Source organism: Sugiyamaella lignohabitans, chromosome A, assembly GCF_001640025.1.
Source record: "Sugiyamaella lignohabitans strain CBS 10342 chromosome A, complete sequence".
Classification (NCBI taxonomy): domain Eukaryota; kingdom Fungi; phylum Ascomycota; class Dipodascomycetes; order Dipodascales; family Trichomonascaceae; genus Sugiyamaella; species Sugiyamaella lignohabitans.
This window is the reverse complement of record NC_031672.1, coordinates 2,983,749-3,007,977: the sequence shown is the minus strand read 5'-3', so window position 1 is coordinate 3,007,977 and position 24,229 is coordinate 2,983,749. Positions and strand designations below refer to the sequence as shown.

The 24,229-nt window shown below is 45.4% G+C and overlaps 11 protein-coding genes and 1 non-coding gene across 12 annotated transcripts; 6 read left to right on the top strand and 6 right to left on the bottom strand.

The window, feature by feature from the left end:
• Window positions 1–487: 487 nt before the first annotated feature.
• MRPL3 (mitochondrial 54S ribosomal protein YmL3) lies at window positions 488–1,633 on the top strand (the record flags this gene model as incomplete). Its single annotated transcript, XM_018882919.1, has 1 exon — window positions 488–1,633. The coding sequence occupies one exon, from the start codon at window positions 488–490 to the stop codon at window positions 1,631–1,633; it is 1,146 nt and encodes a 381-aa protein (XP_018735160.1).
• A 195-nt stretch (window positions 1,634–1,828) lies between these two features.
• Window positions 1,829–2,329, bottom strand: MDY2 (Mdy2p; the record flags this gene model as incomplete). Its single annotated transcript, XM_018882918.1, has 1 exon — window positions 1,829–2,329. The coding sequence occupies one exon, from the start codon at window positions 2,327–2,329 to the stop codon at window positions 1,829–1,831; it is 501 nt and encodes a 166-aa protein (XP_018735159.1).
• A 722-nt stretch (window positions 2,330–3,051) lies between these two features.
• Window positions 3,052–3,125, top strand: AWJ20_946 (the record flags this gene model as incomplete). Its single annotated transcript has 1 exon — window positions 3,052–3,125. It is a non-coding gene; the product is annotated as a tRNA-Ile (tRNA).
• A 235-nt stretch (window positions 3,126–3,360) lies between these two features.
• MIS1 (trifunctional formate-tetrahydrofolate ligase) lies at window positions 3,361–4,146 on the bottom strand (the record flags this gene model as incomplete). Its single annotated transcript, XM_018882917.1, has 1 exon — window positions 3,361–4,146. One exon carries the CDS (start codon window positions 4,144–4,146, stop codon window positions 3,361–3,363), a length of 786 nt encoding a protein of 261 aa, XP_018735158.1.
• Window positions 4,079–4,321, top strand: AWJ20_944 (uncharacterized protein; the record flags this gene model as incomplete). Its single annotated transcript, XM_018882916.1, has 1 exon — window positions 4,079–4,321. One exon carries the CDS (start codon window positions 4,079–4,081, stop codon window positions 4,319–4,321), a length of 243 nt encoding a protein of 80 aa, XP_018735157.1.
• Window positions 4,322–4,483: 162 nt separating this feature from the next.
• MIS1 (trifunctional formate-tetrahydrofolate ligase) lies at window positions 4,484–6,214 on the bottom strand (the record flags this gene model as incomplete). Its single annotated transcript, XM_018882915.1, has 1 exon — window positions 4,484–6,214. The coding sequence occupies one exon, from the start codon at window positions 6,212–6,214 to the stop codon at window positions 4,484–4,486; it is 1,731 nt and encodes a 576-aa protein (XP_018735156.1).
• Window positions 6,215–7,660: 1,446 nt separating this feature from the next.
• Window positions 7,661–8,764, top strand: AWJ20_942 (uncharacterized protein; the record flags this gene model as incomplete). The annotated part of the gene is made up of 1 exon (XM_018882914.1): window positions 7,661–8,764. One exon carries the CDS (start codon window positions 7,661–7,663, stop codon window positions 8,762–8,764), a length of 1,104 nt encoding a protein of 367 aa, XP_018735155.1.
• Window positions 8,765–12,640: 3,876 nt separating this feature from the next.
• Window positions 12,641–14,227, top strand: AWJ20_941 (uncharacterized protein; the record flags this gene model as incomplete). Its single annotated transcript, XM_018882913.1, has 1 exon — window positions 12,641–14,227. One exon carries the CDS (start codon window positions 12,641–12,643, stop codon window positions 14,225–14,227), a length of 1,587 nt encoding a protein of 528 aa, XP_018735154.1.
• Window positions 14,228–14,505: 278 nt separating this feature from the next.
• Window positions 14,506–15,225, bottom strand: AWJ20_940 (uncharacterized protein; the record flags this gene model as incomplete). Its single annotated transcript, XM_018882912.1, has 1 exon — window positions 14,506–15,225. The coding sequence occupies one exon, from the start codon at window positions 15,223–15,225 to the stop codon at window positions 14,506–14,508; it is 720 nt and encodes a 239-aa protein (XP_018735153.1).
• A 362-nt stretch (window positions 15,226–15,587) lies between these two features.
• On the bottom strand, window positions 15,588–17,030 carry AWJ20_939 (uncharacterized protein; the record flags this gene model as incomplete). The annotated part of the gene is made up of 1 exon (XM_018882910.1): window positions 15,588–17,030. One exon carries the CDS (start codon window positions 17,028–17,030, stop codon window positions 15,588–15,590), a length of 1,443 nt encoding a protein of 480 aa, XP_018735152.1.
• A 1,669-nt stretch (window positions 17,031–18,699) lies between these two features.
• On the bottom strand, window positions 18,700–19,947 carry IDP2 (isocitrate dehydrogenase (NADP(+)) IDP2; the record flags this gene model as incomplete). The annotated part of the gene is made up of 1 exon (XM_018882909.1): window positions 18,700–19,947. One exon carries the CDS (start codon window positions 19,945–19,947, stop codon window positions 18,700–18,702), a length of 1,248 nt encoding a protein of 415 aa, XP_018735151.1.
• Window positions 19,948–22,600: 2,653 nt separating this feature from the next.
• Window positions 22,601–23,720, top strand: SKI2 (SKI complex RNA helicase subunit SKI2; the record flags this gene model as incomplete). Its single annotated transcript, XM_018882908.1, has 2 exons — window positions 22,601–23,627; window positions 23,713–23,720. The coding sequence occupies 2 exons, from the start codon at window positions 22,601–22,603 to the stop codon at window positions 23,718–23,720; spliced, it is 1,035 nt and encodes a 344-aa protein (XP_018735150.1).
• Window positions 23,721–24,229: the final 509 nt, after the last annotated feature.

The window sequence follows — 24,229 nt, the reverse complement described above, 5'->3', positions numbered from 1 at the left end:
ATAAATAAATCAATTTATAATTAAAACATGAAAATATAGAGCTGGTTGAATCTGACCACCTTTCCTGTTATGAATTTGTGTGAAAGTCGAGAGAACCCCTGAGCTTTATAGACCCTTACAGAGATCCATGCGCCATTTGCGGCGCCAGCCGCATGAATATCCAAAAATGGCGAAAAGTGTTGTGATACTAATTTTTCAGTGAAATTTCAAAATTTCGTACATCAACAACCGGTAAAGTGATCCCAGGCAGCCGACTCGAGGAAGATAGGTCTAAGACCGGGGTGCAACAGTCCAAACCATAAGGGGGAGCTAATAAAAGAAAAAAATCAACCAAAAAAGAAAATTAAGAAATAAAATAAAAAGAATAAGCGACTTGAGTGAGGTCGTAATAATAAAAGATTCACTACCGACCATAAAAATCAACAGTATCGACACCATTGTACCAATTCTAGGTTGACATCTTAATTCGATTTTACACGATCTTGTCATGTCAGTCAACGCTTTACGGACGAATTGCGGTTCTGCTTCGCTAAGAGCTGCTATTAGTGCCCAAAGCCAACGGGCACTTGCTTCATTGAACTCTAGATCAGCTGGTTTGCTATTGAAGAATAGAAATGCTGGCAGTCTAAGTCAGAAAAGATTCCAAACTACAGCCACAGCGAGCAGCAAAGCCACTTATAAGAGCCCTGAAAACCCTTTTAATTTTGGAGCCTATGCTCGATCGGAAGAGGTTGAAGCGATCCCCGAATCGTTAGCAAGTAAGATCCCTGCGTTGCGAGCTCTTCATGCTAGACTGGGTCTTTCGGAAAAGTTTTTATATTCCACATTAGCGAGAGCACTGATTTGTCGCTCTAGCAATGTGAAATTTGCAGACAATGTTGGATTAGCCAACTTTGGTAAATCTGTCTTGTCATTTTATGTTTACGAATATTTCCTCGTCAAATATCCCAGGTTACCTCATAAAGTGCTTCGTCACGTTGTGGAACTTTACACATCACTACCGGCATTGTCTAAATTAGGCACTTCATGGGGTGTTGAGCCTGATAGCAGGTCTTCATTCACCAGATATCTGGCTGAGCAATCTGATGAAGATGTTCTTGGACGTCTGCTATTTACTGAAAACCTGGTTCAACAAGAACCTGGTGTGGTTCAAGTCGTTGATAGTGATAAGAACCACGTTGACTTTAATGAAGCCATGGCCAGCTTTGTGCGATCGCTTGTTGCTGGTGTTTACGCCCATGGTGGCCTCGAGGAAGCTAGAGACTTCATTCACAAGTATATCATCCTGCCCCGCAAAGTCGACATGGCATCAATCATGAGTTTTGACAAGCCCACTCGTGAATTGGCAGTTTTGTGTTCCCGCGAAGGACTCGAACAACCAGTATCACGATTACTGGCCGAGACTGGTCGTTACTCCAAGGCCCCTGTGTTCGTTGTAGGTGTTTTCAGCGGATCCAGTAAACTTGGTGAGGGTCAAGGAGCCAGCCTGAACGAAGCCAGAACTAGAGCTGCAGTCCATGCTTTGAAGGCCTGGTACCTGTACTCTCCCATCAACTCCCAACTTCCATCAGATCACAACGAGTCCACCGAGTTCAAGCCTGCATTCATCGACACGGGAGCTGTTGTTATCTAACCACTGTAAATATGTACATAATTTCATGCCTATTTTTTATATATATTTCTTCGGTCGACACCACCGCGGCAACGACTCGAGCGTAGCGAGAGGAGCAACGGGGTCTGGGGCAGAGCCCCAGCCTCCGGAGGAGATCCGACACACATATTGAAGGCAATGCTGGTATTTATCATCTATAAACTTGTATAATTATTCTCAAAAAGTAGATTTAAACTTTTGAAGCGCTACTCTGGCTTCATCATGTGATAGATGTTTCTGTAGAGTGGTGTGGATGTCGTTCCAAGCTGCCTCTGACAGGACTGTTGGCAGCACGGGTTCTGGTTCTTCTTCTGATCCCACCTCTTTCTTATTCGAAATAGCTTCTTTGTCGGGTTGTGAAATCATTGCTACAAAGGAAACAGATAACTCATCAGATCCTTCTGTTGCGGTACTAACTTCTCCTACCGTTTTGGAGTCGCTAATGACCTTGCCTTTAATGAGAAGTCGCACATTCGAGGTTGCGTATCCACCTTCTGCTAGTGGTCCATCTGGATCACCCACCAATCTTTCTTTGATACTGAGCACGGTATCATTTGCAGGAACATCATCAAAACTAATGACGAACTTGGGGTTTCGAATAGACTTCAGAGTAACGCTAACAGACGATTCGGTTTTAGAATCATCTGATTGCAGGGTTTTCTTTTTAGCCTGTGGCATGGCTGGTAAGGGCTAGAATTCTTGTTAGATATCAACTTTGAGTCGATTTATTAAACCAGATGCTACCCCTTTGATTCAATGACTTGGAGTACATACCAATACAGACCAGACTTGCTCTCCAACATAGTTGGCGGCAAGTGGAGGTTCGGAAACCTTTACAGTCAACAGATGCAAAAATGCCTTTGTGAACGTTTTGTCGTCAATTGACGCCTGTGATGCTACCGTTGTGGACATTGCGGTTTATACAAGATATTTTGTCAGTGTTAAGTTCACGAAGCAGCTTCCATGCGTGAACATGAGAACTCTATGTTCTGGAACATGCGCTCCCGCGCCACGTACGGTAATAGCAGAATAAATTAGAGTCATGTCCCGTAGATTTTTAACAAATAAATAACTAATTAGGGCTGTTTACTTCTTTAATATTCTATAGGGCTCTTAATTTAACATACTGGTATTATTTTTGTCAAAGAAACTGTGATTTATATGCTGCGAATATTGCGAACAAATTTCACTGCATATTCCAGGTATGCATAAAAAGTCTAAAAATTGAACCTGACAGTCTTAATTCAAGCAGTATACCTTAATAGGGGATTGTGCAATCTCTCACAAGCACCAGCTATCAACAGAACCTTCAAAAGTCGAAAAAAATGGACCTCAACACCGTCCTATTTTGTTGAAATTTTAGCCCAGGAGAATTCAAAATATCCACATACCAAGATCTTGGTTCCTTGGCCCAGTTGGTTAAGGCACCGTGCTAATAACGCGGGGATCGGCGGTTCGATCCCGCCAGGGACCATACTTTTTGTTTTTAGACGACAGAAAACCTTTTTTTTTACATGGAAAACTGCTATTAGCAGCCTCAAAGCAAAAGGGCTCACGACTCGCTCTAAAACCCGCCTAAAATTCATTTAAAAATTATCTATTATTGTAAATCTTTGTACATACGCAGTTGAATGTCATAAATAAGGGGAAAAAGCTGCTTCTTGTTGAATAGCACTTTTATTTTGACTTGGTTTCAGTGGTCATAGCAGTTAGAAGAGGCCATCAATTTCACCGTCTTCATTAACTTCGACGTCCATAAAGCCACTGTGCGTTGGCAAACCAGGAATGGTCATAATCTCGGCAGCCAAAGCATAAAGGTAACCAGCACCAACGGAAGCTCTGACATCACGAATGGGCACGGTGAATCCCGAAGGACGTCCCTTCAAAGCAGGGTCATGGGACAACGAGTATTGAGTCTTGGCAACACAGATTGGCAAGTTGCCAAATCCTTGTCTAGTGTAAGTCTCGACCTTAGACTTGGCCAACTCGCTGAGCTCGATCTTCTCAGCTCCATACATTTGACGAGCAATGATGTTAAGCTTGTCCTCAACCGAGTTATCTTCAGCACTGTAAAGCAACTTGAAGTCACGGCTCGATTGCGAAGCCTTGATAACACCTTCAGCAAGCTTGACAGCACCACTACCACCCTCGGCCCAGTGGTTACTGACAATAGCATCCTCAGCACCTGCCTTGATGGCCTCCTCACGGATAACAGCATGTTCAGCATCAGTATCGGAAACAAACTTGTTGATAGCAACAACAACAGGAAGGCCGTATGACTTGGCATTCTCAATGTGCTTAGCAAGGTTGGCACAGCCCTTACGAAGGAGTTCGGTGTCCTCCTGAAGGTACACATCAGGAAGAGACACGCCAGGAGTGACATCAGGACCACCTCCGTGGAGTTTAAGAGCACGAACAGTAGCAACAATGACAACAACATCGGGCACCAGACCAGAAGATCGGCACTTGATGTTGAAGAAACGTTCACCACCCATAGTGAAATCAAAACCGGCCTCAGTAACGACGAATCCAGCTCTGTCCTCACCCTCGTCCTCCTCAGTACCGGCGAGCTTAAGAGCAATCTTATCCGCCAAAACAGAGTTGGCGCCAATACTAATATTGGCAAAAGGTCCAGCATGGACAAATACAGGTGTACCTGGAATCAGTTAGAATCGTAGTGGTGGGTGGCACTGCCTCCGGCGGCTGGGGCTCTGCCCCAGACCCCGTAGCTCCTGCTTCGCAGGAGATGACTGGGACCGTCGACGCAACGACTCGAGCGCAGCGAGAGGAGCTACGGGGTCTGGGGCAGAGCCCCAGCCGCCGGAGGCACCGTCACAAAAGCCAATACGTACCTTCAAGAGTTTGCATCAAGTTGGGCTTGATAGCGTCCTTCAAAAGAGCGGTCAAGGCACCTCCACAGCCGATGTCGTCACAGGTGACGGGCTCGCCGCTTCGGCTGGAAGCAACGACCATGCGGCCAAGACGCTCTCTCATGTCTTCAAGACTGTTGGAAAGGGCGAGAATGGCCATACATTCACTGGCAACGGTGATGTCGAAACCGGTCTCACGGGTTTGGCCCTTCTCGGTAGGGGCTTGGCCAATGGTGATTCCACGGAGGTGACGGTCGTTACAGTCGACCACACGTCTCCAGGTGATGGTTTCGGGGTCAATGTCGAGTCTGGCAAACTTGGCGATTTCTTCTTTGGTGAGGTCGTCAGGGTTCGTCTTGTCGATTCCAAGCTTCTTGAGTCTGCGGAACATGACTGGCGAGAACTTTCTGACTCCCTTCTTAGCAGGCACAAGTCTGCGGTACAAAGGACCGTCCTTTTGTGAGTTTTCGTGGAAGATACGGGTATCAATAGCAGCAGCCAACAAGTTGGTGGCAGCACCAATAGCATGGATATCACCGGTTAAATGCATGTTGAATTCGTCCATGGGAATCACTTGAGAGTAACCACCACCGGCAGCACCACCCTTGATACCGAAAGTGGGGCCCATAGAGGGCTGACGAACATTGGCGAAAGCCATCTTATTCAAGTGAGCACCAAGTGCCTGGACAAGACCCACAGTGGTGGTGGATTTACCTTCACCCAATGGTGTAGGGGTGATACCGGTAACAAGAACGTATTTACCGTTTTGACGGTGCTTAAGACGGTCAAGAATGCTCAATTGAACCTTGGCCTTGTGAGCTCCGTATTGTTCTAATTCGCCAGACAAGATACCGATTTCACTGGCAACTTGACTGATGTGCTTGGGCTTTTGAGCACGGGAAATGGCAAAATCAGAAGGAACGGGTGTAAGAACCTTCAAAGGTAAGGGGTTAATGCCTCGCTTGCTTTCTAACTCGTAGAATCTCTTGGCTGAAGAGTAGACATTCTCAAGAAGCATTGCAACAGTCATAGGACCAACTCCACCTGGAACAGGAGTGATCTTAGAAGCAACCTCTGAAGCAGTCGAGAACTCGACATCACCAACAAGTCGTTGCCCAGATTTCTTGGTCTCGTCACTAATGTAATTAGTTCCGACATCAATGACAACAGCACCTGGCTTCAACCAGTCTCCCTTGACAAACTCGGGTTGGCCAATGGCAGCAATGACAATATCGGCAGTCTTGACGATTTCAGGAATGTTTCTAGTCTTGGAGTGAACAACTGTAACAGTAGCATCTTCACTCTTTAACAAATATGAAACGGGACTTCCAACAATATCAGAACGGCCAAGAACAACAACAGTCTTACCAGCGATCTCGACTTTAGATTCCTTCAAAAGTACCAGAATACCTTTAGGAGTACAGGGAACGAAAAGGGGGTTTCCACCTCTCTTGGCCAATTCTCCGATATTGACAGTACCAAAACCATCTACATCCTTCTCAGGAATAACCGATTCAGTGACAGCAGCCTCATTGATACCCTTTGGCAAAGGCAATTGGACAAGAATACCATGAACAGCAGGATCATCGTTCAAAGCCTTGACATGTTGAATAAGCTCGACCTCGGAAATATCCTCGGGAAGACTCTTCAATTCACAAGTGATATTAGCCTCGACAGCAGCTTTGAGTTTCATACGAACATAAGTCGAAGAATCAGGACGACTGCCGACCTGGATAATGACAAGAGATGGCTGGAATCTCGACTTGAGCGACTGCTCATGTTTGATCTCGGTGTTGATTCTAGCGCGAATCTCACTATTCACCCGCTGTTAGTACTATGCCTGCCTAGATGGACCAGTAGCGGCCAAACGGCACTTTGACTTACCGAGCAATCGATGTTCCGTCAATTAGTTCCGCGACCATCTTGCAAATTAGTGTGTTTTCTGAATTTTACTCGATTTGACTCAGTCGGGTATAAGATTCAGTCATGAGCTAGCGGACCAGAAACAAATTTCTCGTGCCGATTTGTGACCCCCGTTGTCCACCACTGCTCGGGTTGCAGTTCATGCACCCAGATAGTCTCTCTGTCGGAGTCCTGGCCTGTATGAACCGTTTATCCTGCTAGGCACGCATTTCTATATCGAACAGGAACAGGGGTCGCAGGTCCACCTGCATATTCACATGCTACAGACCCCGACCCAGGCCACTCTGTTCCTCCTTAGTTTTCCTACCCGACCTATATAAACATCGCCAGCCCCATCATTCTCATCACCACCGGCAACTTTCCCAACGAATTCACCCTCACTCACTCCACCATCCTCCAAACAACCACTATTATCCGCTCACCGCACCTCACGCCATATGCATCTCTCTTGACTCGGGCCCCAGTCACATGACTGGGGACCTCTGCCTCCGGCGGCTGGGGCTCCGCCCCAGACCCCGTGGCTCCTCTCGCTTCGCTCGAGTCGGGCGCGGGGTGCGGGTCTGTTTGTGGTTCTGCAGGGGTGATTTTATGGGGGTGAAAGTGCATTACAGCTCACTCCCCGGCCTTTTCACCCAACCCAGACGGTCCCAGCAGCTCGCGAAGCGAGCACAACCAGTTCTGGGCGGAGCCCAGCCGCCGGAGGCAGTCCGTCACCGCATCAAACAAGTTTGACCGGATGGATTTGACCCTGACTGGCCAGTGTGGCCAGCTCCGAGCTCGGCCAAAGGCAAGTTTGTGGCTGGTGGAGGTGAGTCACCGTGGTTTGGTATGCCTGTTGACGAGAAGGGTTAATTGCCAAAATGTAGTGTTGGCTGAGCAAGAGAGAGAGACAAGAAGCTTAGCGGCGATAAGGCCCGGGGTTTAGACGGGCAGTGCATTCCATGCGAGCTTAATTTACGGATATGCATAGAAGAAGCTTAATTAGGTGTCAAGTTGCCAATATGCGCTTACCTAATCGCCAAAATGTCCCTGTCGATTGAAGATCGGCAACGGGCTGTACAGCCAGCACTAGGCGACGAAGCTAGTCCCGTTAACTATAAAAACGTCTGGATAGACTTCTAGTCATGAGTTAGAATTTGCCATCGCCATTGCCATCCATTCCATTCTTAATTTTACTATCAGTTCTCATTTTTCTTTCTCATCAAAAATATTTCATATGCAGACTGCCTCTTATTATCCAGTCCAGGGCCAGGAATCCGGGGTCATGGAATTCGGATATTCTAATACGCCTCCTAAGTACACCGAAATGGAAGGTGAAGATGCCAGTATAAATAGCAGGGATAGCCCCAGATTCCCGGGGCCAACCTCTTCTCTCGATTATCAATATCAACGGGCTAGCTCTTATGTCCACAGCCTACCTAGGGATAGTGGCTCCTCTAGACGACATTCCCGTGAGAGGGGCCTGCAACCTCTTCAGAAACCAGTTGTCATTCCTCAAATGACCACAGCAAGGGGTCAGCCATTCTCAAGAGCATACTCCCCTTTGTTACAATCATATGGCATTACAGCAGTGGAGTTTATGGAATTCATTGACAATCTGAATATTGAAAAAGGAAAGGGTTTTAACAACCCTCTTCAGGGACTGGATATGCCAATTGTGTCGGGATTAGTAAATAGAGCCACTAATATGGCCACAAGAGCAGGAATCCTAGATGGATTCAGTGAAAATTTGGACCAGTTCCTGTACCATGCTAATCATGATATATTCTTCCCACGACAGCTTCAGGTGAAAATATGCACTACATCCGAGTTACATTCTGTTCTGGATCTGCCTCGTGGAATCAGTGTAGGAAGTCCTAATGAACTCTCCAAACTCAGCAACTTCATTTCTCCTCTGACATTTGACGTTCCATCTCCCACTAGACAAACGTTTTCATTCCAAAATATTATGCCCCAACAACATGTCACCTCTTCATACTGCCATGATCACAGACCCTCCAGATGTGAGCAAAGAAGATCTGATAGAGAGTACAGGAGGTTCTCCAGAAAGCAAGATAGAGAGCTGCACAAACTAGAGAGAAACCTGGACCGAGCTAACAGAAAAAGCGAGCGAGACATCAGCAAGGCATTTAATAGAGGAGACTCAAGAAACACTCAAGTCGTCAACGCACTCCAAGAACAAGAACGTGAAATGTATAGGATCCAGCAGGACATGGCGATGCTGCGATTACAGACGAGGTCTCGAGGGGATAACTGCAGTCCCTCCTGCCATGGATACACCAGCACCCCACTACTGTGGCTTGTGGTAGTTAATATTTAAGTAGTAATAACGGGATAAAAATAATTTTTCTTTGATGTTCAGCGAAGCCCAGAATGCCTCAGGCAGCTAGGGTACAGCACCAGTAAACAGCTTCTCTCGGTCTGCGCATCGCAAGAGGTATCTAACCACGAAGCAATACTTCGGCAGTAAAAGTCAAAAAAAAAGATGAGTTACAGCACCTTCTGTTCACGCCTGGTCTCCCACGGCATTACTGATCAAGGCTCTCAGAGGCTTAAATATGATTGATCGGACGGGAAATCTTGTTTTACTCTGGATATGGCCGTAACTGGCAGCAGAGTTAACTAACGTCCTAATCAACCACACAGTATATCTTACAGTATACCTCATTTATATAAAGAAGGTCCACTGAGACCTCATTTAGACTCCTGCTATACAGTAAACTGGCCACTTTTATCCGTCAATTCAATGATTTGTCTAACAGCACCAGTCCATCATCAAAATCCCTAACGCACCAACCTGTTCACTTTACGAGGGAAATATTACACCCGTAAAAAAACACAACAATGTATTTCACTAAACCTCGATACTCGATACTGAATAATAAAATTAAAGCTCTTCACCGTTCAGCTGTCAATTGAGTGGGCCGATTTTGTCACTGAGTTTAAACCACAAATCTACAGCTGCATAACACCCCCTGAATTTACCTAAGTTGTATAACATGTATCGAACGCCAGAAAAAAAGCACACAAGTTCGGCCACATCCAGAGTAAAACAAGATTTCCCGTCCGATCAATCATATTTAAGCCTCTGAGAGCCTTGATCAGTAATGCCGTGGGAGACCAGGCGTGAACAGAAGGTGCTGAACTTTTTTTTTTCTTCCCCCTGCCACGTCCACGGTCACCCACCCCCAAGCCTGAGCGAAGCGAGCTACGGGGTCTGGGGCAGAGCCCCAGCCGCCGGAGGCACACCCACGACCCGGACGTGCCTCCGGCGGCCGGGCTCCGCCCGGACCTGGTTGTGCTCGCTGCGCGAGCGCTCGTTCGAGGAGGTTGAGTGAGGGGTACATACGAGATGCTATACGAGGCACTGCCCTTCTGGAAGGTGGTGATATGTGCGTGAATGCGGGAACTGGAGGGACAGAAGGCGACATGTATGTCTGGAATACGAAAGCCGTTGACGGTTAACGGGGCTTAGCATGCATGTATGCACATTTTAATTACAGAATGCGCCCGGTGCCCCCAGTAACCTTAGCTCCAGGTTTAGGTCGTTTTCAGGGGGTGTGTCTGCTGTATGGTACTGTGGACCTGGATGTGAGACATCCAAGACCGTTGTGAAGTCAAAACTGAATTGGGTTTCAAAAAGTATCAAGATCTTGGGCAAAGATATCGACTGGTCATAGCCATGGACGCAATAGTGTCAGCTGAGATGGCAGCGGGTATCGCCGAGCTAGGCGCCCAGAAGGCAAGTGAGGGCTTTCTGCTCCATCGAGCTAGTATCGCATCTCTCAGAAAATCTGTTCTTCATCACTTACCACGTCTGAAGTAGATAGTGAATTGAACTGGTCGAGGTAGGGATAAGGATGCGTTCGTTTGTTTTTGCGTGTTTTCACTAATTAATTTTTTTGATGCTATCTTGAACGGGTGATTGGTTGATGTTTGGTTTCGGTACTTGTTCGATTTTAGTATTTTATAAGTTTCGTGGTATTGGCTTGTCGTTTATTGTTATTTAATTTTTATTTTTGTTTTATTTCATTTTATTTAGTTTTTAAGTGTTTTAAGTGTTTTAACTTTTTTATTTCTATTTTATTTCTTTATCCGATCTGTTAAGTTCTCTTGTACTTGTCATTCTATTGTCAGATGGCTCTTTTCGCTTGTTGATTCTGTGCTATCTTCTCCTTTATGCACGGAGATACTGCCATCTGACATGGGACAAACTTGGCATCCGAACTCCCCCACTTTGATAGCCAGAACAGGCTACTGGGGATATAATCACGTCGGACCTATCCACAATCAGCAATGAATGCCCCTCAGCCCTAGAAAAACAGCCCACATGGATAGCCCATCCACCCCGCTTTTGCCCACACCGCTAGCCAAATTCATCTATTATCAGTGAAACAACCCCCAATTTCCATTTACTATCTGGTCCCCAAATCACGCGCTACTACTATGCTACTATAGATATAATCATCATCCGATATACCTCACCTCAACATTGAAATATCGTTACTTCGTTAGTTGGAAAGTTTATTCAAATTCATTCAAACCCCTGTTAAAAATGCGAAAAGCGTTGTTTTTCTTGTTGGAGCTATTCGAGCTATTGCTGCTGGAGCTCGGTGCGGTGTATTATACGTCCGCCAGTAGACTCCCCCTGTTGCCTGTTACCTCAAATCCGAAGTCTTGCTTGAGCCTTGCGTGAGTTCTGGCGTCAATTTTGCTGGTAATCCGTATGTGAGGCTCATGAGCCTTGCGGGATATCCAGCATATATGCGAGGATTGTGCCCCCAATTTTCTTTTTGCCCCCACCGCACCACGCTCTTTTCAGCGCCCTAACGCTGCTTCTGGCTGTTTGGGGTACTTAGTAGTAATAAATATCGTGCGTCCGGTTTGCTCTGTACCTTCGTAAATCGTCGGGATAATCTTGTAAGTCGCAAAAATCGTAAAAAGAAAAAAATATATACCGCCCACTTTACATATAACCGCAGTTTCTCTCCACTGCTCTTGCCGGACCTAGATCGACTATCAGTCTGCCGACCTGCATAGTATACAAAAGAATAAAAAGCTGCCTCACTGCTTCATCTTAAACGAGTAACAACGAAACTGTGTCATATTCAACATATATATAGGTATATTTGTTTATATATATATCTTGTTTTGGCAACTAGTTTATTCTCGATTCTCAAGGTAATGGTGATTGTTTGATTGACTATTTTGTTAAGCTTATACAAGTTGCTTGGTTATCATACTTGGTATGTACTGAAGGGAAAGATCTATTGCAATTATTAATCCTGATTGCCTGGACTGTTAAGTAGTATCGGCTATAGATATTGTTTGTTGTTTTTGGCCCAGGGGTTTTATTTCGATTGTTTTTAACTTGGTTATTGGTTATTAGACGTTGTTTATTAATCCCTCAGTTGCTTGATTATTAACCGGTATTCAGGTGCTATTGCGGCTTTTTGGTTTGAATTCCTTGGGTATTTTATATTAACTTAAGTCGATTGTCGATTGGCCTCACAACACACTATTCGCCATCTTTGCCATACTGTTATACATATTTGCTAGGGAAACGAAAGCACAGGCACAGACGTTTGTGAGATCTTATTGCTTTGCTTTGTAGCCAGTTGTCCGGGATATATCGGGATACCATTCGAGCCAGAACTGGAATCAAACCTATTAGAATCTTCAGCTATAGATAGTGTTTGCCAGATTAACCCAGTCCGGTTGAACCGGTCATTCCAATCTTTGTTTTGACAGCCGTATTTGTCGAATTAGAACCATCGGACCCCCCTTGTGTTTTTAAGGTTGGCTATCTATTACCAAAAAAAAAAAAAACGAAGAAGAAAGAATAGGGAGCGCTAGGAGCTGAATCTCTAGTCAAACTCGCCAAAGATAGCGTTTTGCGTATTCGTACTGCGGATTCGTATTGCGTATTGTTTTGGTAAGTTCTGTTGATTAGCTCGTTAGACTGCAGGCTAAACTTGTCGCTTGAACAAATCAAATCAGTGGTTATTTCTATTGGACTCATTGCCGTCAGCTCGTTACTTACTTAATATTATCTAGTGTCTGGTTCTATGAGTCGATATCAGAGGTAACTATTTTAAGCAGACAAGCATATTTGATATTTTCTTCTTGTTTATTATTTCATTTCAGTTCACTTTCGCATTTGGCTACTAGCCTTGTTACATCTGCTTTTTTCAAAATGTCAATACCATCGACATTGGTTCTCGTACAGAGAGCAGTGGATTCGACTGCCAGTGCAGTTACTAGTTCAATAACAGCTGCTGCTACGACTTCTGCTCATGCTTCAGCCTCCTTGACTTCGACAGCGTCTGCTTCGCAAACATCTGGTTCAGGAGGCGATAGCTCATCACAAACACCTTTCTTGTATTTTATTGCCCTTGGTTTGGGTATAGTGTTTACGAATATCTGGGTCGTTTTGGGACTCAAGTACTGTTTCCGAGCTCGTCGTAGAAATGCCATGATTGCTAGAGGCGAGATTCCTGACGAAGATTCATTTACAGGCGATGATATAGGTTTTTACATGAACCCATTACTTGCACCAGAGTTCAGTCGCAGAAGACGTAGAGAGCGTCGATTAATGAAGTTTGAAGAGCTGAATGAACGATTTCCTGTTCAAAAGTATAAAGTATGGGGAGCAGAGCGTGAAAAGCTTGGGTTGTCAACAGAAGGAGGTATTTCTCACAATGCCGCGATTGCCAATTCAAGACCCGCCAGCATCGTCGAGGCAACTACTGGAACAGAGGATGAAATGGCAGAGGTTACTTCTGTTCATGTAAATAATGGCCATTCTAGTTCTCGACCCAGTGTCGATAATGGATCACGCGATATAACAGATTTGGCAGCTCAAAGCCGAAGAGCCAGTATCGACGGCGGTATTGTAGAAAGCATTCGAGAACGACAAGAAACACCATCGACTGACGAGTCAAAACATGTAACGATAATGACAGCCACCAGCACCTCCGAAGCCAAACCTGAATCAAAGAAAGCTGAACCTCAAGTCACAGTGTCCACAGATGGAGAGCCTAAACCTGTTCGTCAACAATCTGTTGCTACTATAAACCACCAAGACACTGACGATGAGTCTGATCCGGAGGCTATCCCAACCACCTCTTCCTCAAATCCCCATGACGATAACCAAATTGTTCCACCTACTGATACAGAAAACAAAACAGAGAACGACCATGACGACGAACACGAACATGAGCACGGCGACGATGAAAGTGTACATTCACATTTTTCACCAGACAACACCGAATCCGGTGATGTTTGTGCCGTTTGTCTGGACTCTATAGAACCAGACCACGACATTCGAGCACTTGGCTGTAACCACGTGTTCCACGACGAATGTATTACGCCCTGGCTGACGACACGACGAGCCAGTTGTCCCCTGTGTAAAATGGACTTTTCGTCTGCCCGATACCGACAAGAGACTGCTGCCCAACAAGCGGAACTAGGAGCTGCTGCCGGTACCGGAGCCGATCGAACTGGCGAGAGCGATTCAGCAGCCGAGCAAGACCGTCGCGATATCGAAGCCAACCTTCCTCCCGAGACGCCACTCCGCATGCCACGAACTTTCCTGTCCCGCATGTTCTTTTCTCACGGCCAACAACAACAAACTCCTGCCGAAACCCCTGCTCCCCCTCCAGCACCAACTGTCACCGAACCTCCACCACTGCAAGGAGCACCACCACCAAGCGTGACAAGACCACCCCGCAGAGTCCAGTACGCCCCAGACGGACCCTACTCGACCCTGCAGTTCCACTAAACATGTGATACCTTTTACTTTATTTATATAACCCACCACTTTGTCCTTATGTTGTTTTGTGTACGATTTACGAATCTAATGAAGCTGTATTTCTGTTGAATCTGTCGTGGCCTGCTTCCGTCGGCTGGGGCTCCGCCCCAGACCCCGCTGCTCCTCTCGCTCCTCTCGAGTCGGACGACGAGATCCCACTGTAACTCCTGCGAAGCAGGAGCAAATGGGGTCTGGGGCAACGCCCCAGCCGCCGGAGGCAGCACCCTAATAAACACACAATTTAGTGACTACGGGTTCTCGGATACGTAGTGCTCGCCAGGGACGAGGTTTTTGTGGTCGCGGGGATTGGCAGCTGCCTCGTACATGGTCACGACAGGAGCTCGGGACATTTTGGACCATTCGCCACGGAGTCCAATGTAGAGGATTTTGGTGGTGTCCTCGCCGTGGTTGTCTTCAATGAAAAGCGTCAGGCTCGTGAGGTTCGAGAAATGGGCCCGGTTGACTGCGTACTCGGCAATGCCCTCTTCGTCCATGGTCCGGTTGCTGCTGGCTTCTAACTCCACTGACTCGTCGCCACCAACGCCATATGGATGTGTGAAAGCAGCAGTAGGAGTCAGATCCGACGCAGTAGAAAAGTCCAGATCCTCACGGTTTTTAAATAATTTAATTGTCTTTGGAGCGTAGTCGTCACTAGTAGTCCTAATTAGCAGTGAATGAAGTCGGACCAGGCCTGTGAATGGTACGTGAATGAGCAATTGTTCGTCTACATCAGATTCCAGGATCTTAGAAACATCCAATCTCTTCTCCCATTCCTTAAAAACCTCTTTACCAGAGTCCACAGTACTCTCATTGAGGGTGACTATGTGGTCATGGTTGATAGTCTGATACAGAGACTGGACTGCATTTGTGTCTGGAGGAGGAACGTGATCGTGATCGTGATCATGGCCGTGTCCATGTCCGCCATGGCCGTGACCATGGTCATCGTGGTCTTCGTTTCGACAATCCATATTACCAATTATTTGTTGCTTGTTGAATCAATTGAGCAGCAAAGAACCCCACCGGGTGATGATGTTACGAAGATCTGCCTTCGCTCATCTGTAAGGCACATTTGATGCCGCATGCACTCCTGGTGGACCCTGCATGAACTCAGGGGGGACGGACTGCCTCCGGCAGCTGGGGCTCTGCCCCAGACCCCGTGGCTCCTCTCTCTGCGCTCGACTCGGGCGTATACGGTCCCAGCAATCTCCTGCGAAGCAGGAGCCACGGGGTCTGGGGCAGAGCCCCAGCAGCCGGAGGCAGTTCCGTCTCCCCTGTGTAAAGAGCGAATGAATTGAATATAAATATATATAAAGTAAGTAAATGCATTGTATCACGACTTTGGTGCTGGTGAGACGTCAGATAGGGTGCTGGCCACCGGGAGTTCGATGGCTTCGTCGTCTTCGTCCTCGTCTATAACCATTATTTCTTGGGCATCTGGTTCGTTATCGTAGTTGTCTCGCAGCTCGTAGGAGTAGTCTTCGGAGATTTCTTTCAGGATTTCCTTGGCTTTGGCCATGTGGTACTTTTTATATGCCATCCAGATGGCGCTACAGAGAATGAATGAGCCGCCGACCCACGATAACAAATCGGGGACATGTCCCCAGATTACTCTTTCCCATAATAGAGCCCACAGGATTCCGGTATAATTGATTGAGGTGACAACCGCTGCGCTCTCTCGCTGAATGGCGGCTGTCATCATAAACTGGAATATGAATCCAAACATTCCTAGCGCAAGTAGGAGTCCCCACTGCTTCATGTTTTGTGGCAATACCAGACTCTCACCAGGCATGAATATCAGTGCTAAACTCGACACAATAACACACCACAGAGCAAAATATGATACTGACATTAACGAATGTGCCCGGTCTCCTATCTTTCGAATGACTACAAATGTCAATGCTGATGCTAGAACACCGACTAGAGACATGGCAACTCCAAACAAACGACCAGCTGATGAGATTCCGTCCGAGCCTGTACTAGTATCACTGCTCTCTCCATTGCTGAAGATTGCCATTAAAAATGTCGGCCGAGCAATTACGATAACTCCGAACAGCGAAGCAATGCCCACTTTTATCTCGACAGAACCAAATTCCTCACCTAAAAATATCCATGCTAGAAACCCGGTGACGCACGGACAAAGAAACCCAATCACCGTGGCATCCGACAAGTCCAGGTATATCAGAGCATGATAGAACCCAAATACTCCGAAAAATCCAAAAAATCCTCTCAAACACAGCAAAAAGCGTACACCCTTTGGACCGAGAATAGGATCTGGCACTCTCTTATAAAACATATACCCCAAACAGCAAGCGTATGTTATACTCATTCGAGCAAACAAAACTTGAGATGGTTTGAATGGAGGTTCGGTTGAGGTTTCTAACAGACGAGTGGTTGCGGCCATACCGGACCCAAATATCTGAGCCGCCATCATGAGCTTGATACCTGTGTTCTGATGGATCAGACTATTCTTAATTTCCACAACTTTGGCTCGTATGCTTGTTCTCTTAGTCAAGATATACTCCTTCAAGTTACTATCAGCACCTAATTCCACATCTCCTCGACTAAAGTCTATACTGGGGGACCGACTACCCCCTCCCTCTTCTAGTTGTTGCAAAATGGCATCGAGATTTGTCCTCGAGGTATTGTCTATAATCCGATCTTTGGTTTTTATGAGATTTTTAGCGTTGGTAACAGGGCTGTTCGGAACTGATGATGATGGTGTATCATCTCCGTTGAGCAACGGCCGAGCTTCGACCTCTGTAGATACTTTCATAATGGCTTGGAACGAAAAGAATATTCTCTTTCCATTAATGGAGATGATTCTATTGCCGACCTGTCTAAGTAATAATCTATCAAATATAGGTAAAGGGAAGAAACAAAAGAAGAGAAAGAAAAAAGCACCCCCCCATTCTGACCCAAAATCCACCCATTCAGCACCGACGCCAGTGCTGATGCAATGCCGTAATGGACTCGTAAAGCACATGTGTGGGGGTTTTCTCTGCAAGATAAGTGCGATCTTAACGGTTTAGGCGAGATTTTCCACTGCTTTGCTGCACAATTATATTAATTGTTGCATATCCTTCACAGTCACAATCAAAACTGACTGTCATAAATGTCTCATGATTCCCACTTCCTTTGCATGTATGCGGTCTCTGATTGCCAGAATCTACCCTTCATAACCTCTTGAATTCTTGTGCTATCTTTGTTCGCTAAAACAGGCTGGTTACGAACCCCCAGACGTTTCCTGAACATATTCAGTCCTGCATCCCACGCCGGTGACTAAACCGGACTCCGACCTCCGCCCTAGCCCAACCTTAACCTTATCAGGTCAAACGCTTAACTTGGCCCTTGTACCTAGTCAGCCTGGCACATGTTACATTGAATCCGGTTGCCTGATCTTCTCCAGCTTGCAATATATATGGGTCTACCCCTACCTGCCTCCGGCGGCTGGGGCTCCGCCCCAGATCCCGTTGCTCCTGCTTCGCAGGAGTCACCGTTGGGGGCCGGACCGGACTTTTTTCCGGGTCTAAAGACCATGGTCGAATCATGAGAACCGGAATTTGGGATGGTTAGTCATTATTATCAGAAGTTGAGGTGCGATAAAATATGCAACGGGGGCGGTTATGTACACCGCTCGGTAAGTAGTATTCCAGAAACTACACAGATGAGTCTTTGTTGGAACGAGTCATAGACCGAGCGAATAATCAAGTGATATTGATAGATTATTTTATAACTGAAACTGAAAGACTCGGTTTTGTGGTTCTACCCCTGGCCTAAGTTGGCAGTGATCTGCGTGGGAAATGTCAATTTGGCGGATCGCGGCTCAGCGTATCAACATCACCACTTGATTCGAGTAAGTTTGCCTTGGAAGAAGTTGGACAAAAGTCTAATCTGAGTGGAATTTGCAGTGGGTATTATTCAACGGGCAGAAGCCATTGTAGCTACTACGGATACAATGATTCAGATTTACAGAAGGTTGTCAAGGACTGCGGGGCCGCGTTTTCAAAGTGCAAGATTTTACAGTAGTTCACAGCATCCTGAGGGTCCCTCCAAGCATGTAAGTTTCTAATTGTGATCAATTGAGTCTCACACTGGTACTGACAATATTCCAGGCAGCATTCTATATCCAGTTTGGCAAACCGTTGGTCAAAGTGATTGGTCTGTCACTCATAACATTCGGCGTTCTCAAGGGTACAAAAGTTGCCCTTACAGACTCCTCTCCCGAGTCAAAATAGCATTTCTAATGATCTGTATTTATTCACATCTCTGTTAACTCAACATGAAAACCAGCTCACACATATCCAAGTTACTCTGGTCCCTAGACGGCCGACTCGAGCGCAGCGAGAGGAGCAGCGGGGTCTGGGGCGGAGCCCCAGCCGCCGGAGGCAGATCGGGGACAGCAAAATAAAAGGCATTGTCCATTATATTATTCACAAAAATATTTAAGAGGAGAAGGTCTTCTTGAAACGCGAGGAAACGGCGTCAATGAACTCCTCAGTGAGAACATAGCTGGATCTGTCAGTCTTGCCACAGGCGAGAGCAAGATCCTTGGTCATGATGCCGTCAACTTGGACAGTGTCGACAGTGGCCTTCTCGAGGGCCTCACCGAACTTGACAACATCAGGAGTATTGTCGAGTTTACCACGTTGAATGATACCACGAGTCCAAGCAAAGATAGAAGCAATGGAGTTGGTAGAGGTCTCCTTTCCTTGCTGATATTGTCTGTAATGACGGGTGACAGTTCCGTGAGCAGCCTCGGACTCGAAAGTCTTGCCATCAGGAGTAATAAGAACAGAAGTCATAAGACCCAAAGAACCGAAACCTTGAGCAACAATGTCAGATTGAACATCACCGTCATAGTTCTTGAGAGCCATGATATAACCACCACTCGACTTGATCATTTGGGCGACCATATCATCGATCAAACGGTGCTCGTACCAGATCTTCTTGGCCTCGAACTCCTTCTTGTAAGTAGTCTCGTAAAGCTCGTTGAAGATATCCTTGAAACGACCATCGTACTTTTTAAGAATAGTGTTCTTAGTAGACATGTAAAGAGGCAACTCCTTCTCAAGAGCCAATTTAAAAGAAGCATGAGCAAAGCCACGAATGGACTCGTCAGTGTTGTACATAGCAAGAGCAACACCACCATCTTCCTTGTATTCATAGACCTTGATCTTTTGGGCCTCACCGCCATTCTTGGGGGTAAAGACTAATTCAAGAGTACCAGCCTCCTTGATAACAGCATCTTGAGCCTTATATTGATCACCATGAGCATGACGACCAATGATAATTGGCTTTTCCCAGCCACTAACCAAACGAGGGATTCTAGGAATGACAATGGGCTCACGGAAAACAGTACCACCAAGAATGTTACGGATGGTACCATTGGGAGAGAGCCACATCTTCTTGAGGTGGAATTCCTTGACACGGGCCTCGTCAGGAGTGATGGTAGCACACTTGACACCAACTTGGTACTTCAAAATGGCATTGGCAGCATCAATAGTGACTTGGTCGTTGGTCTCATCACGGTACTCAATACCCAAATCGTAGTACTTGAGATCGACATCAAGGTATGGAAGAATGAGCTTTTCACGAATAGACTTCCAGATGACTCTGGTCATCTCATCACCATCGAGCTCGACAATGGGATTGGCAACTTTGATTTTGGTGGCTGTAGTAGCAACTGTCATTGTTAGTTTGCTGGATATTAACGAAATGTTAACGAAATGGGTGATGTCAAGTAGATTTGAGACGAGAATGTCAACAATTGAGGCACAAAGCTTGCGAGTGAGTGGAATTGGACTCCTGATATAAATAAAGATTCAATAACAGGTAATGAGGATGAACTTGAATATTCAATATCTCAAACAGGACCTATTAGAGAAATAGAGAAAGAGTAGCAGAAAGCTCTGAACGAGAGTTTTAGTCAATGGTTGGCGTATGATGTAAAAGCTACCAGAAAACGACTGTAGAAAGTGTGGATAGAATGACAAGTCAAATTGGATATAAAAACCAAACGCCTGGCAATAATCTACTCCGAGGGATCGAGTATTTATATGCTGCGAGACCCATCGTGTTGACCGGTGTCCGCCGTTTATCGGAGCTTAAGCAGTCCGACACGGAGTTGTTCGCTGATCCATCGGCATCATTTAAAGTTGGCGGCGCTAAGCGCGCTAGTTTAATTAATTTTAACCACTAGTTCGTGAACACGAGTAATAATTGCGATTAATTAGTGACATTGTTGGTATGGTAAAGTCAATGAGAGATGCCATTGAAATAAAATGAACTGTTGAAAAGTTCCTGGGATTTTCAATTTGGTATCATATGATTCTCTGCCGAAACTTTAGATAACACTGCTACCGATGATGCTTGTCCCCTTAGAATTATGATTGTTTTTTGTGGATATTGGTCCGATTCGGTCTACGATAACATGCTTCAACCCCACATTTTCGATTCTCGGATGCCATAAGACATATGCATCTTTTCGCAAGATCTGATTCGCTGGTAATCTGGAGTAGAACATATATCCGCCTGTCCAGTTGCGGACAGGTTTCGGAGCACAGATTCAGTGGATATCGCTTTCGAGCTCTGTTACAAGCATAGGTGTATGTAGGTATGAATATGGCTGACGAGAAGGTGGTGGGGGTTGTGGGGGTCAACGAATAGACGAGATAGACCATGGGTAATATCTTAAATCAAATAGAAGAACTTTCAGTGCCTTGAAAAATACTGTGGATGATTCATAGCATTGTCCTGAACAGTCCTGAACTGAGGTAGATACCAAATAACCAACAGCTGCTTGATCTGGTGTATGTCAAATCACGCTTTGTTATAATTAAGATATCCGTCAAAAGGCATAGCATTGTTCTCTACTTGTGGATATCAATAACCAATACCAATTAAACGGCCATAGAAATTCCACTTGTAATAAGACACTTCCAGTGATTAGGTATAATAATAAAACCAATAGAGACGCAAATTTACAATATCCATTGCATCCTATATCATCATAGTAGCAGTGACTTATCTGTCGCAACCTACTCTCTCAATTCTCATCTTTCCCTGCAATTGACCCTATTTGCCATGGAGTATTGAAATGACAAGCCCAAACGTCCAAAACTCTTGTCACTGCTTCGTCCGAAAGATGCTCATCCAATCTCAATTGCTGACTCCTCACATTCACTAGAAAGACCCAATGCTAATTACAGCATACTCCTTCACTTACCAGTTCTAAAGTTACCACTAAGGTTGGCCAGTCTTCTGGCAGCAATGGCAGTAGGGCGATACATGGCGGCTTGTTGCGATCAAATATCTACTACTTTAATCACTTTCGCTGGAGTTGAGATCACTTTTCATTTCACGGAGAATATATACTGCTCTGATCAAATGCAGCCGTACGTTCCCCTGTAATGAGTCAATGCCGATACCGGAGCTACTACAGCTTTGGGTCTCGGGTGACAAATTCGGGTACTGGAGCTCACTCGGGTCTTTCTATTCGGGCCTGGTTCGATATTAGCTGATAATTTCTCCAAAATGTTGTGAATAACAGGAGCCATGAGACTGGAGCACCATATACCAGAAAAAGAATACAGGAAAGAAGGCTAATTTGACGGAATACAAGACACAGGCCATTCCACCAATTTGTCAATCATTGACGTCCTTATCTTATCCAACAGAAATCATTAATTCTAAATCTGATGTATTTTTTTCATATAATTAACTGGGCATGACGACCTGACTGCCCTGCAGATGTAATATGCAGGGTCCAAGACTCTAGCGAGCTGCATTCTCCAACGAGCTCGGTGAAACCAACGTGACCCGATTTATTAACGTACATTATATGAAGTAAAAAAGGAGCTAGATAGACTTATAGCTCGATAGTTGCTCACCATCCCTCACAATTATTTGACAACTTAGACACAACCTGTTCCGCTTATAAGATTAATGTTCGAATAACAGGATATTTACTTCCTATATCAGATCAATCGTCTGCTTCATGTCCACCATTAGTTAGAAATAAGTCCCATTAGAAGATAAAAATGGGTTCTATCGCAGACAGCCTGAAGGCGATTCGTACTCAATTAGAGAGTTTACAAGGAAAAGAATTGGATGTGACTCATGACTACTATCTTGACAATAACTCAAAGAATAGACCGACCCCTGACATCAATCGCACTGATGAGTATCTCGTTGAGAAGTATCTCACGCCAAAAACGAAGTTTAGCGAGGATTGGATGAACACTTTACAAGAGTAAGTCAATTTCAAACTCATTGAATATAAGCTTTATGCTTATTGTGCAGATGGTTCCTAACATATAATATAGCTTGGGAAATATCGATAAAATGCAATTTGTTGAGAATCTGTTTTCTATGCCACAATTTGGCTCGAGAGTACAAGTAAAATACAAACGTAGTGGTTTGGATGGTAAAATTGTTGGATTCGAACAGGTCATTGTCAACCCCCAGGAAACGAATGCCAAAAATTCCTTGAGATTGGACAGACAAATGGGCTCGAAACTTGATTTTGTCCGTGGTCGAGCAGGATTCATGCCATTTGCGCCTGGTGGTATTGATACCCCAGAAATTCCTGAATCTAACCTTATTTTGCATAGAGACGCTGATGGGTTGTTTGACATTCCTCCAGGATTCAGCCGTGGGCTTAAAAATGAAGGAGTTGGCGTAGAGGCAGAAGATGTTGGCGTTCTTAAAGAAAAGGAAACAGAAGAAGCAAACGATGAGATCGATAATGAGGCATATGATGATGACCTCGATAGGTCTGATATTGACGAGGGTGACGAAGAAGAAGCTGAAGATGGAATAGAGGACATTGCTAATGGGGTTAATGCTTTTAAATTTGACGATGATTCCAGCTCCGCACAGGTGGGTTCGTCATTTTCTTCTGCAATCGATGATCTACTTCCTCAAGATATTAGTTTTGGCAGAACTGATACTGCCACATCTATTGCTCTGAGTTCAGCAGGCCTGACAACTAAAGTCAAAGAATGGGCTCATGTTGTTGATGTCAATAAGACTATAACCAACTTTGAAGAGCTCGTTCCCAATCCCGCTAAGGAATACCCTTTCGAACTAGATACATTCCAAAAGGAAGCGGTATATCATTTAGAACAAGGTGACTCTGTGTTTGTGGCAGCGCATACCTCGGCAGGTAAAACAGCAGTAGCTGAATATGCCATTTCAATGGCCAACAGAAATATGACAAAAACCATATATACCTCACCAATCAAGGCATTGAGTAATCAGAAATATCGAGATTTCAAGCAAATCTATGATGATGTAGGAATTTTGACAGGTGATGTTCAGATCAACCCAGAGGCCAGCTGTTTGATTATGACCACTGAGATTCTCCGTAGTATGTTGTATAGAGGAGCGGATCTTATTCGTGATGTTGAGTTTGTCATATTTGATGAAGTGCATTATGTGAACGATCAAGATAGAGGTGTAGTGTGGGAAGAGGTTATTATCATGCTTCCAGATCATGTGAAGTTTATTCTCCTTTCTGCAACTGTACCTAATACCTACGAGTTTGCAAATTGGATAGGCAGAACCAAAAGAAAGGATATTTATGTCATTTCTACCACTCATCGACCAGTTCCTTTAGAACATTATCTTTGGGCGAAGAATAATAAGTTCAAGATTGTTGACGAGAACAAGAACTTTTTAGAATCCGGATGGAAAGCTGCGAATGATGTATTGTCTAAAAAGAGCGACCAAGCTGGATCTACTGGTAATGGTGGTAGAGGAGGTGCTCAAGCTGGCCGTGGAGGAGCTCGAGGAGGCGCTCAAGGCGGCAGGGGAGGTAGTAATAGAGGTGGAGGCAACAGAGGTGGACGAGGTGGTGGAGCTCCTGGAAGAGCAGGTGGTTTCTCCGGTGGTGGAGGTGGGGCTAGAAGAAACGGAAACTTTCCCGGCAAAACTAGTCTCACACAATTATGCCACCACCTCCAGAAGAAT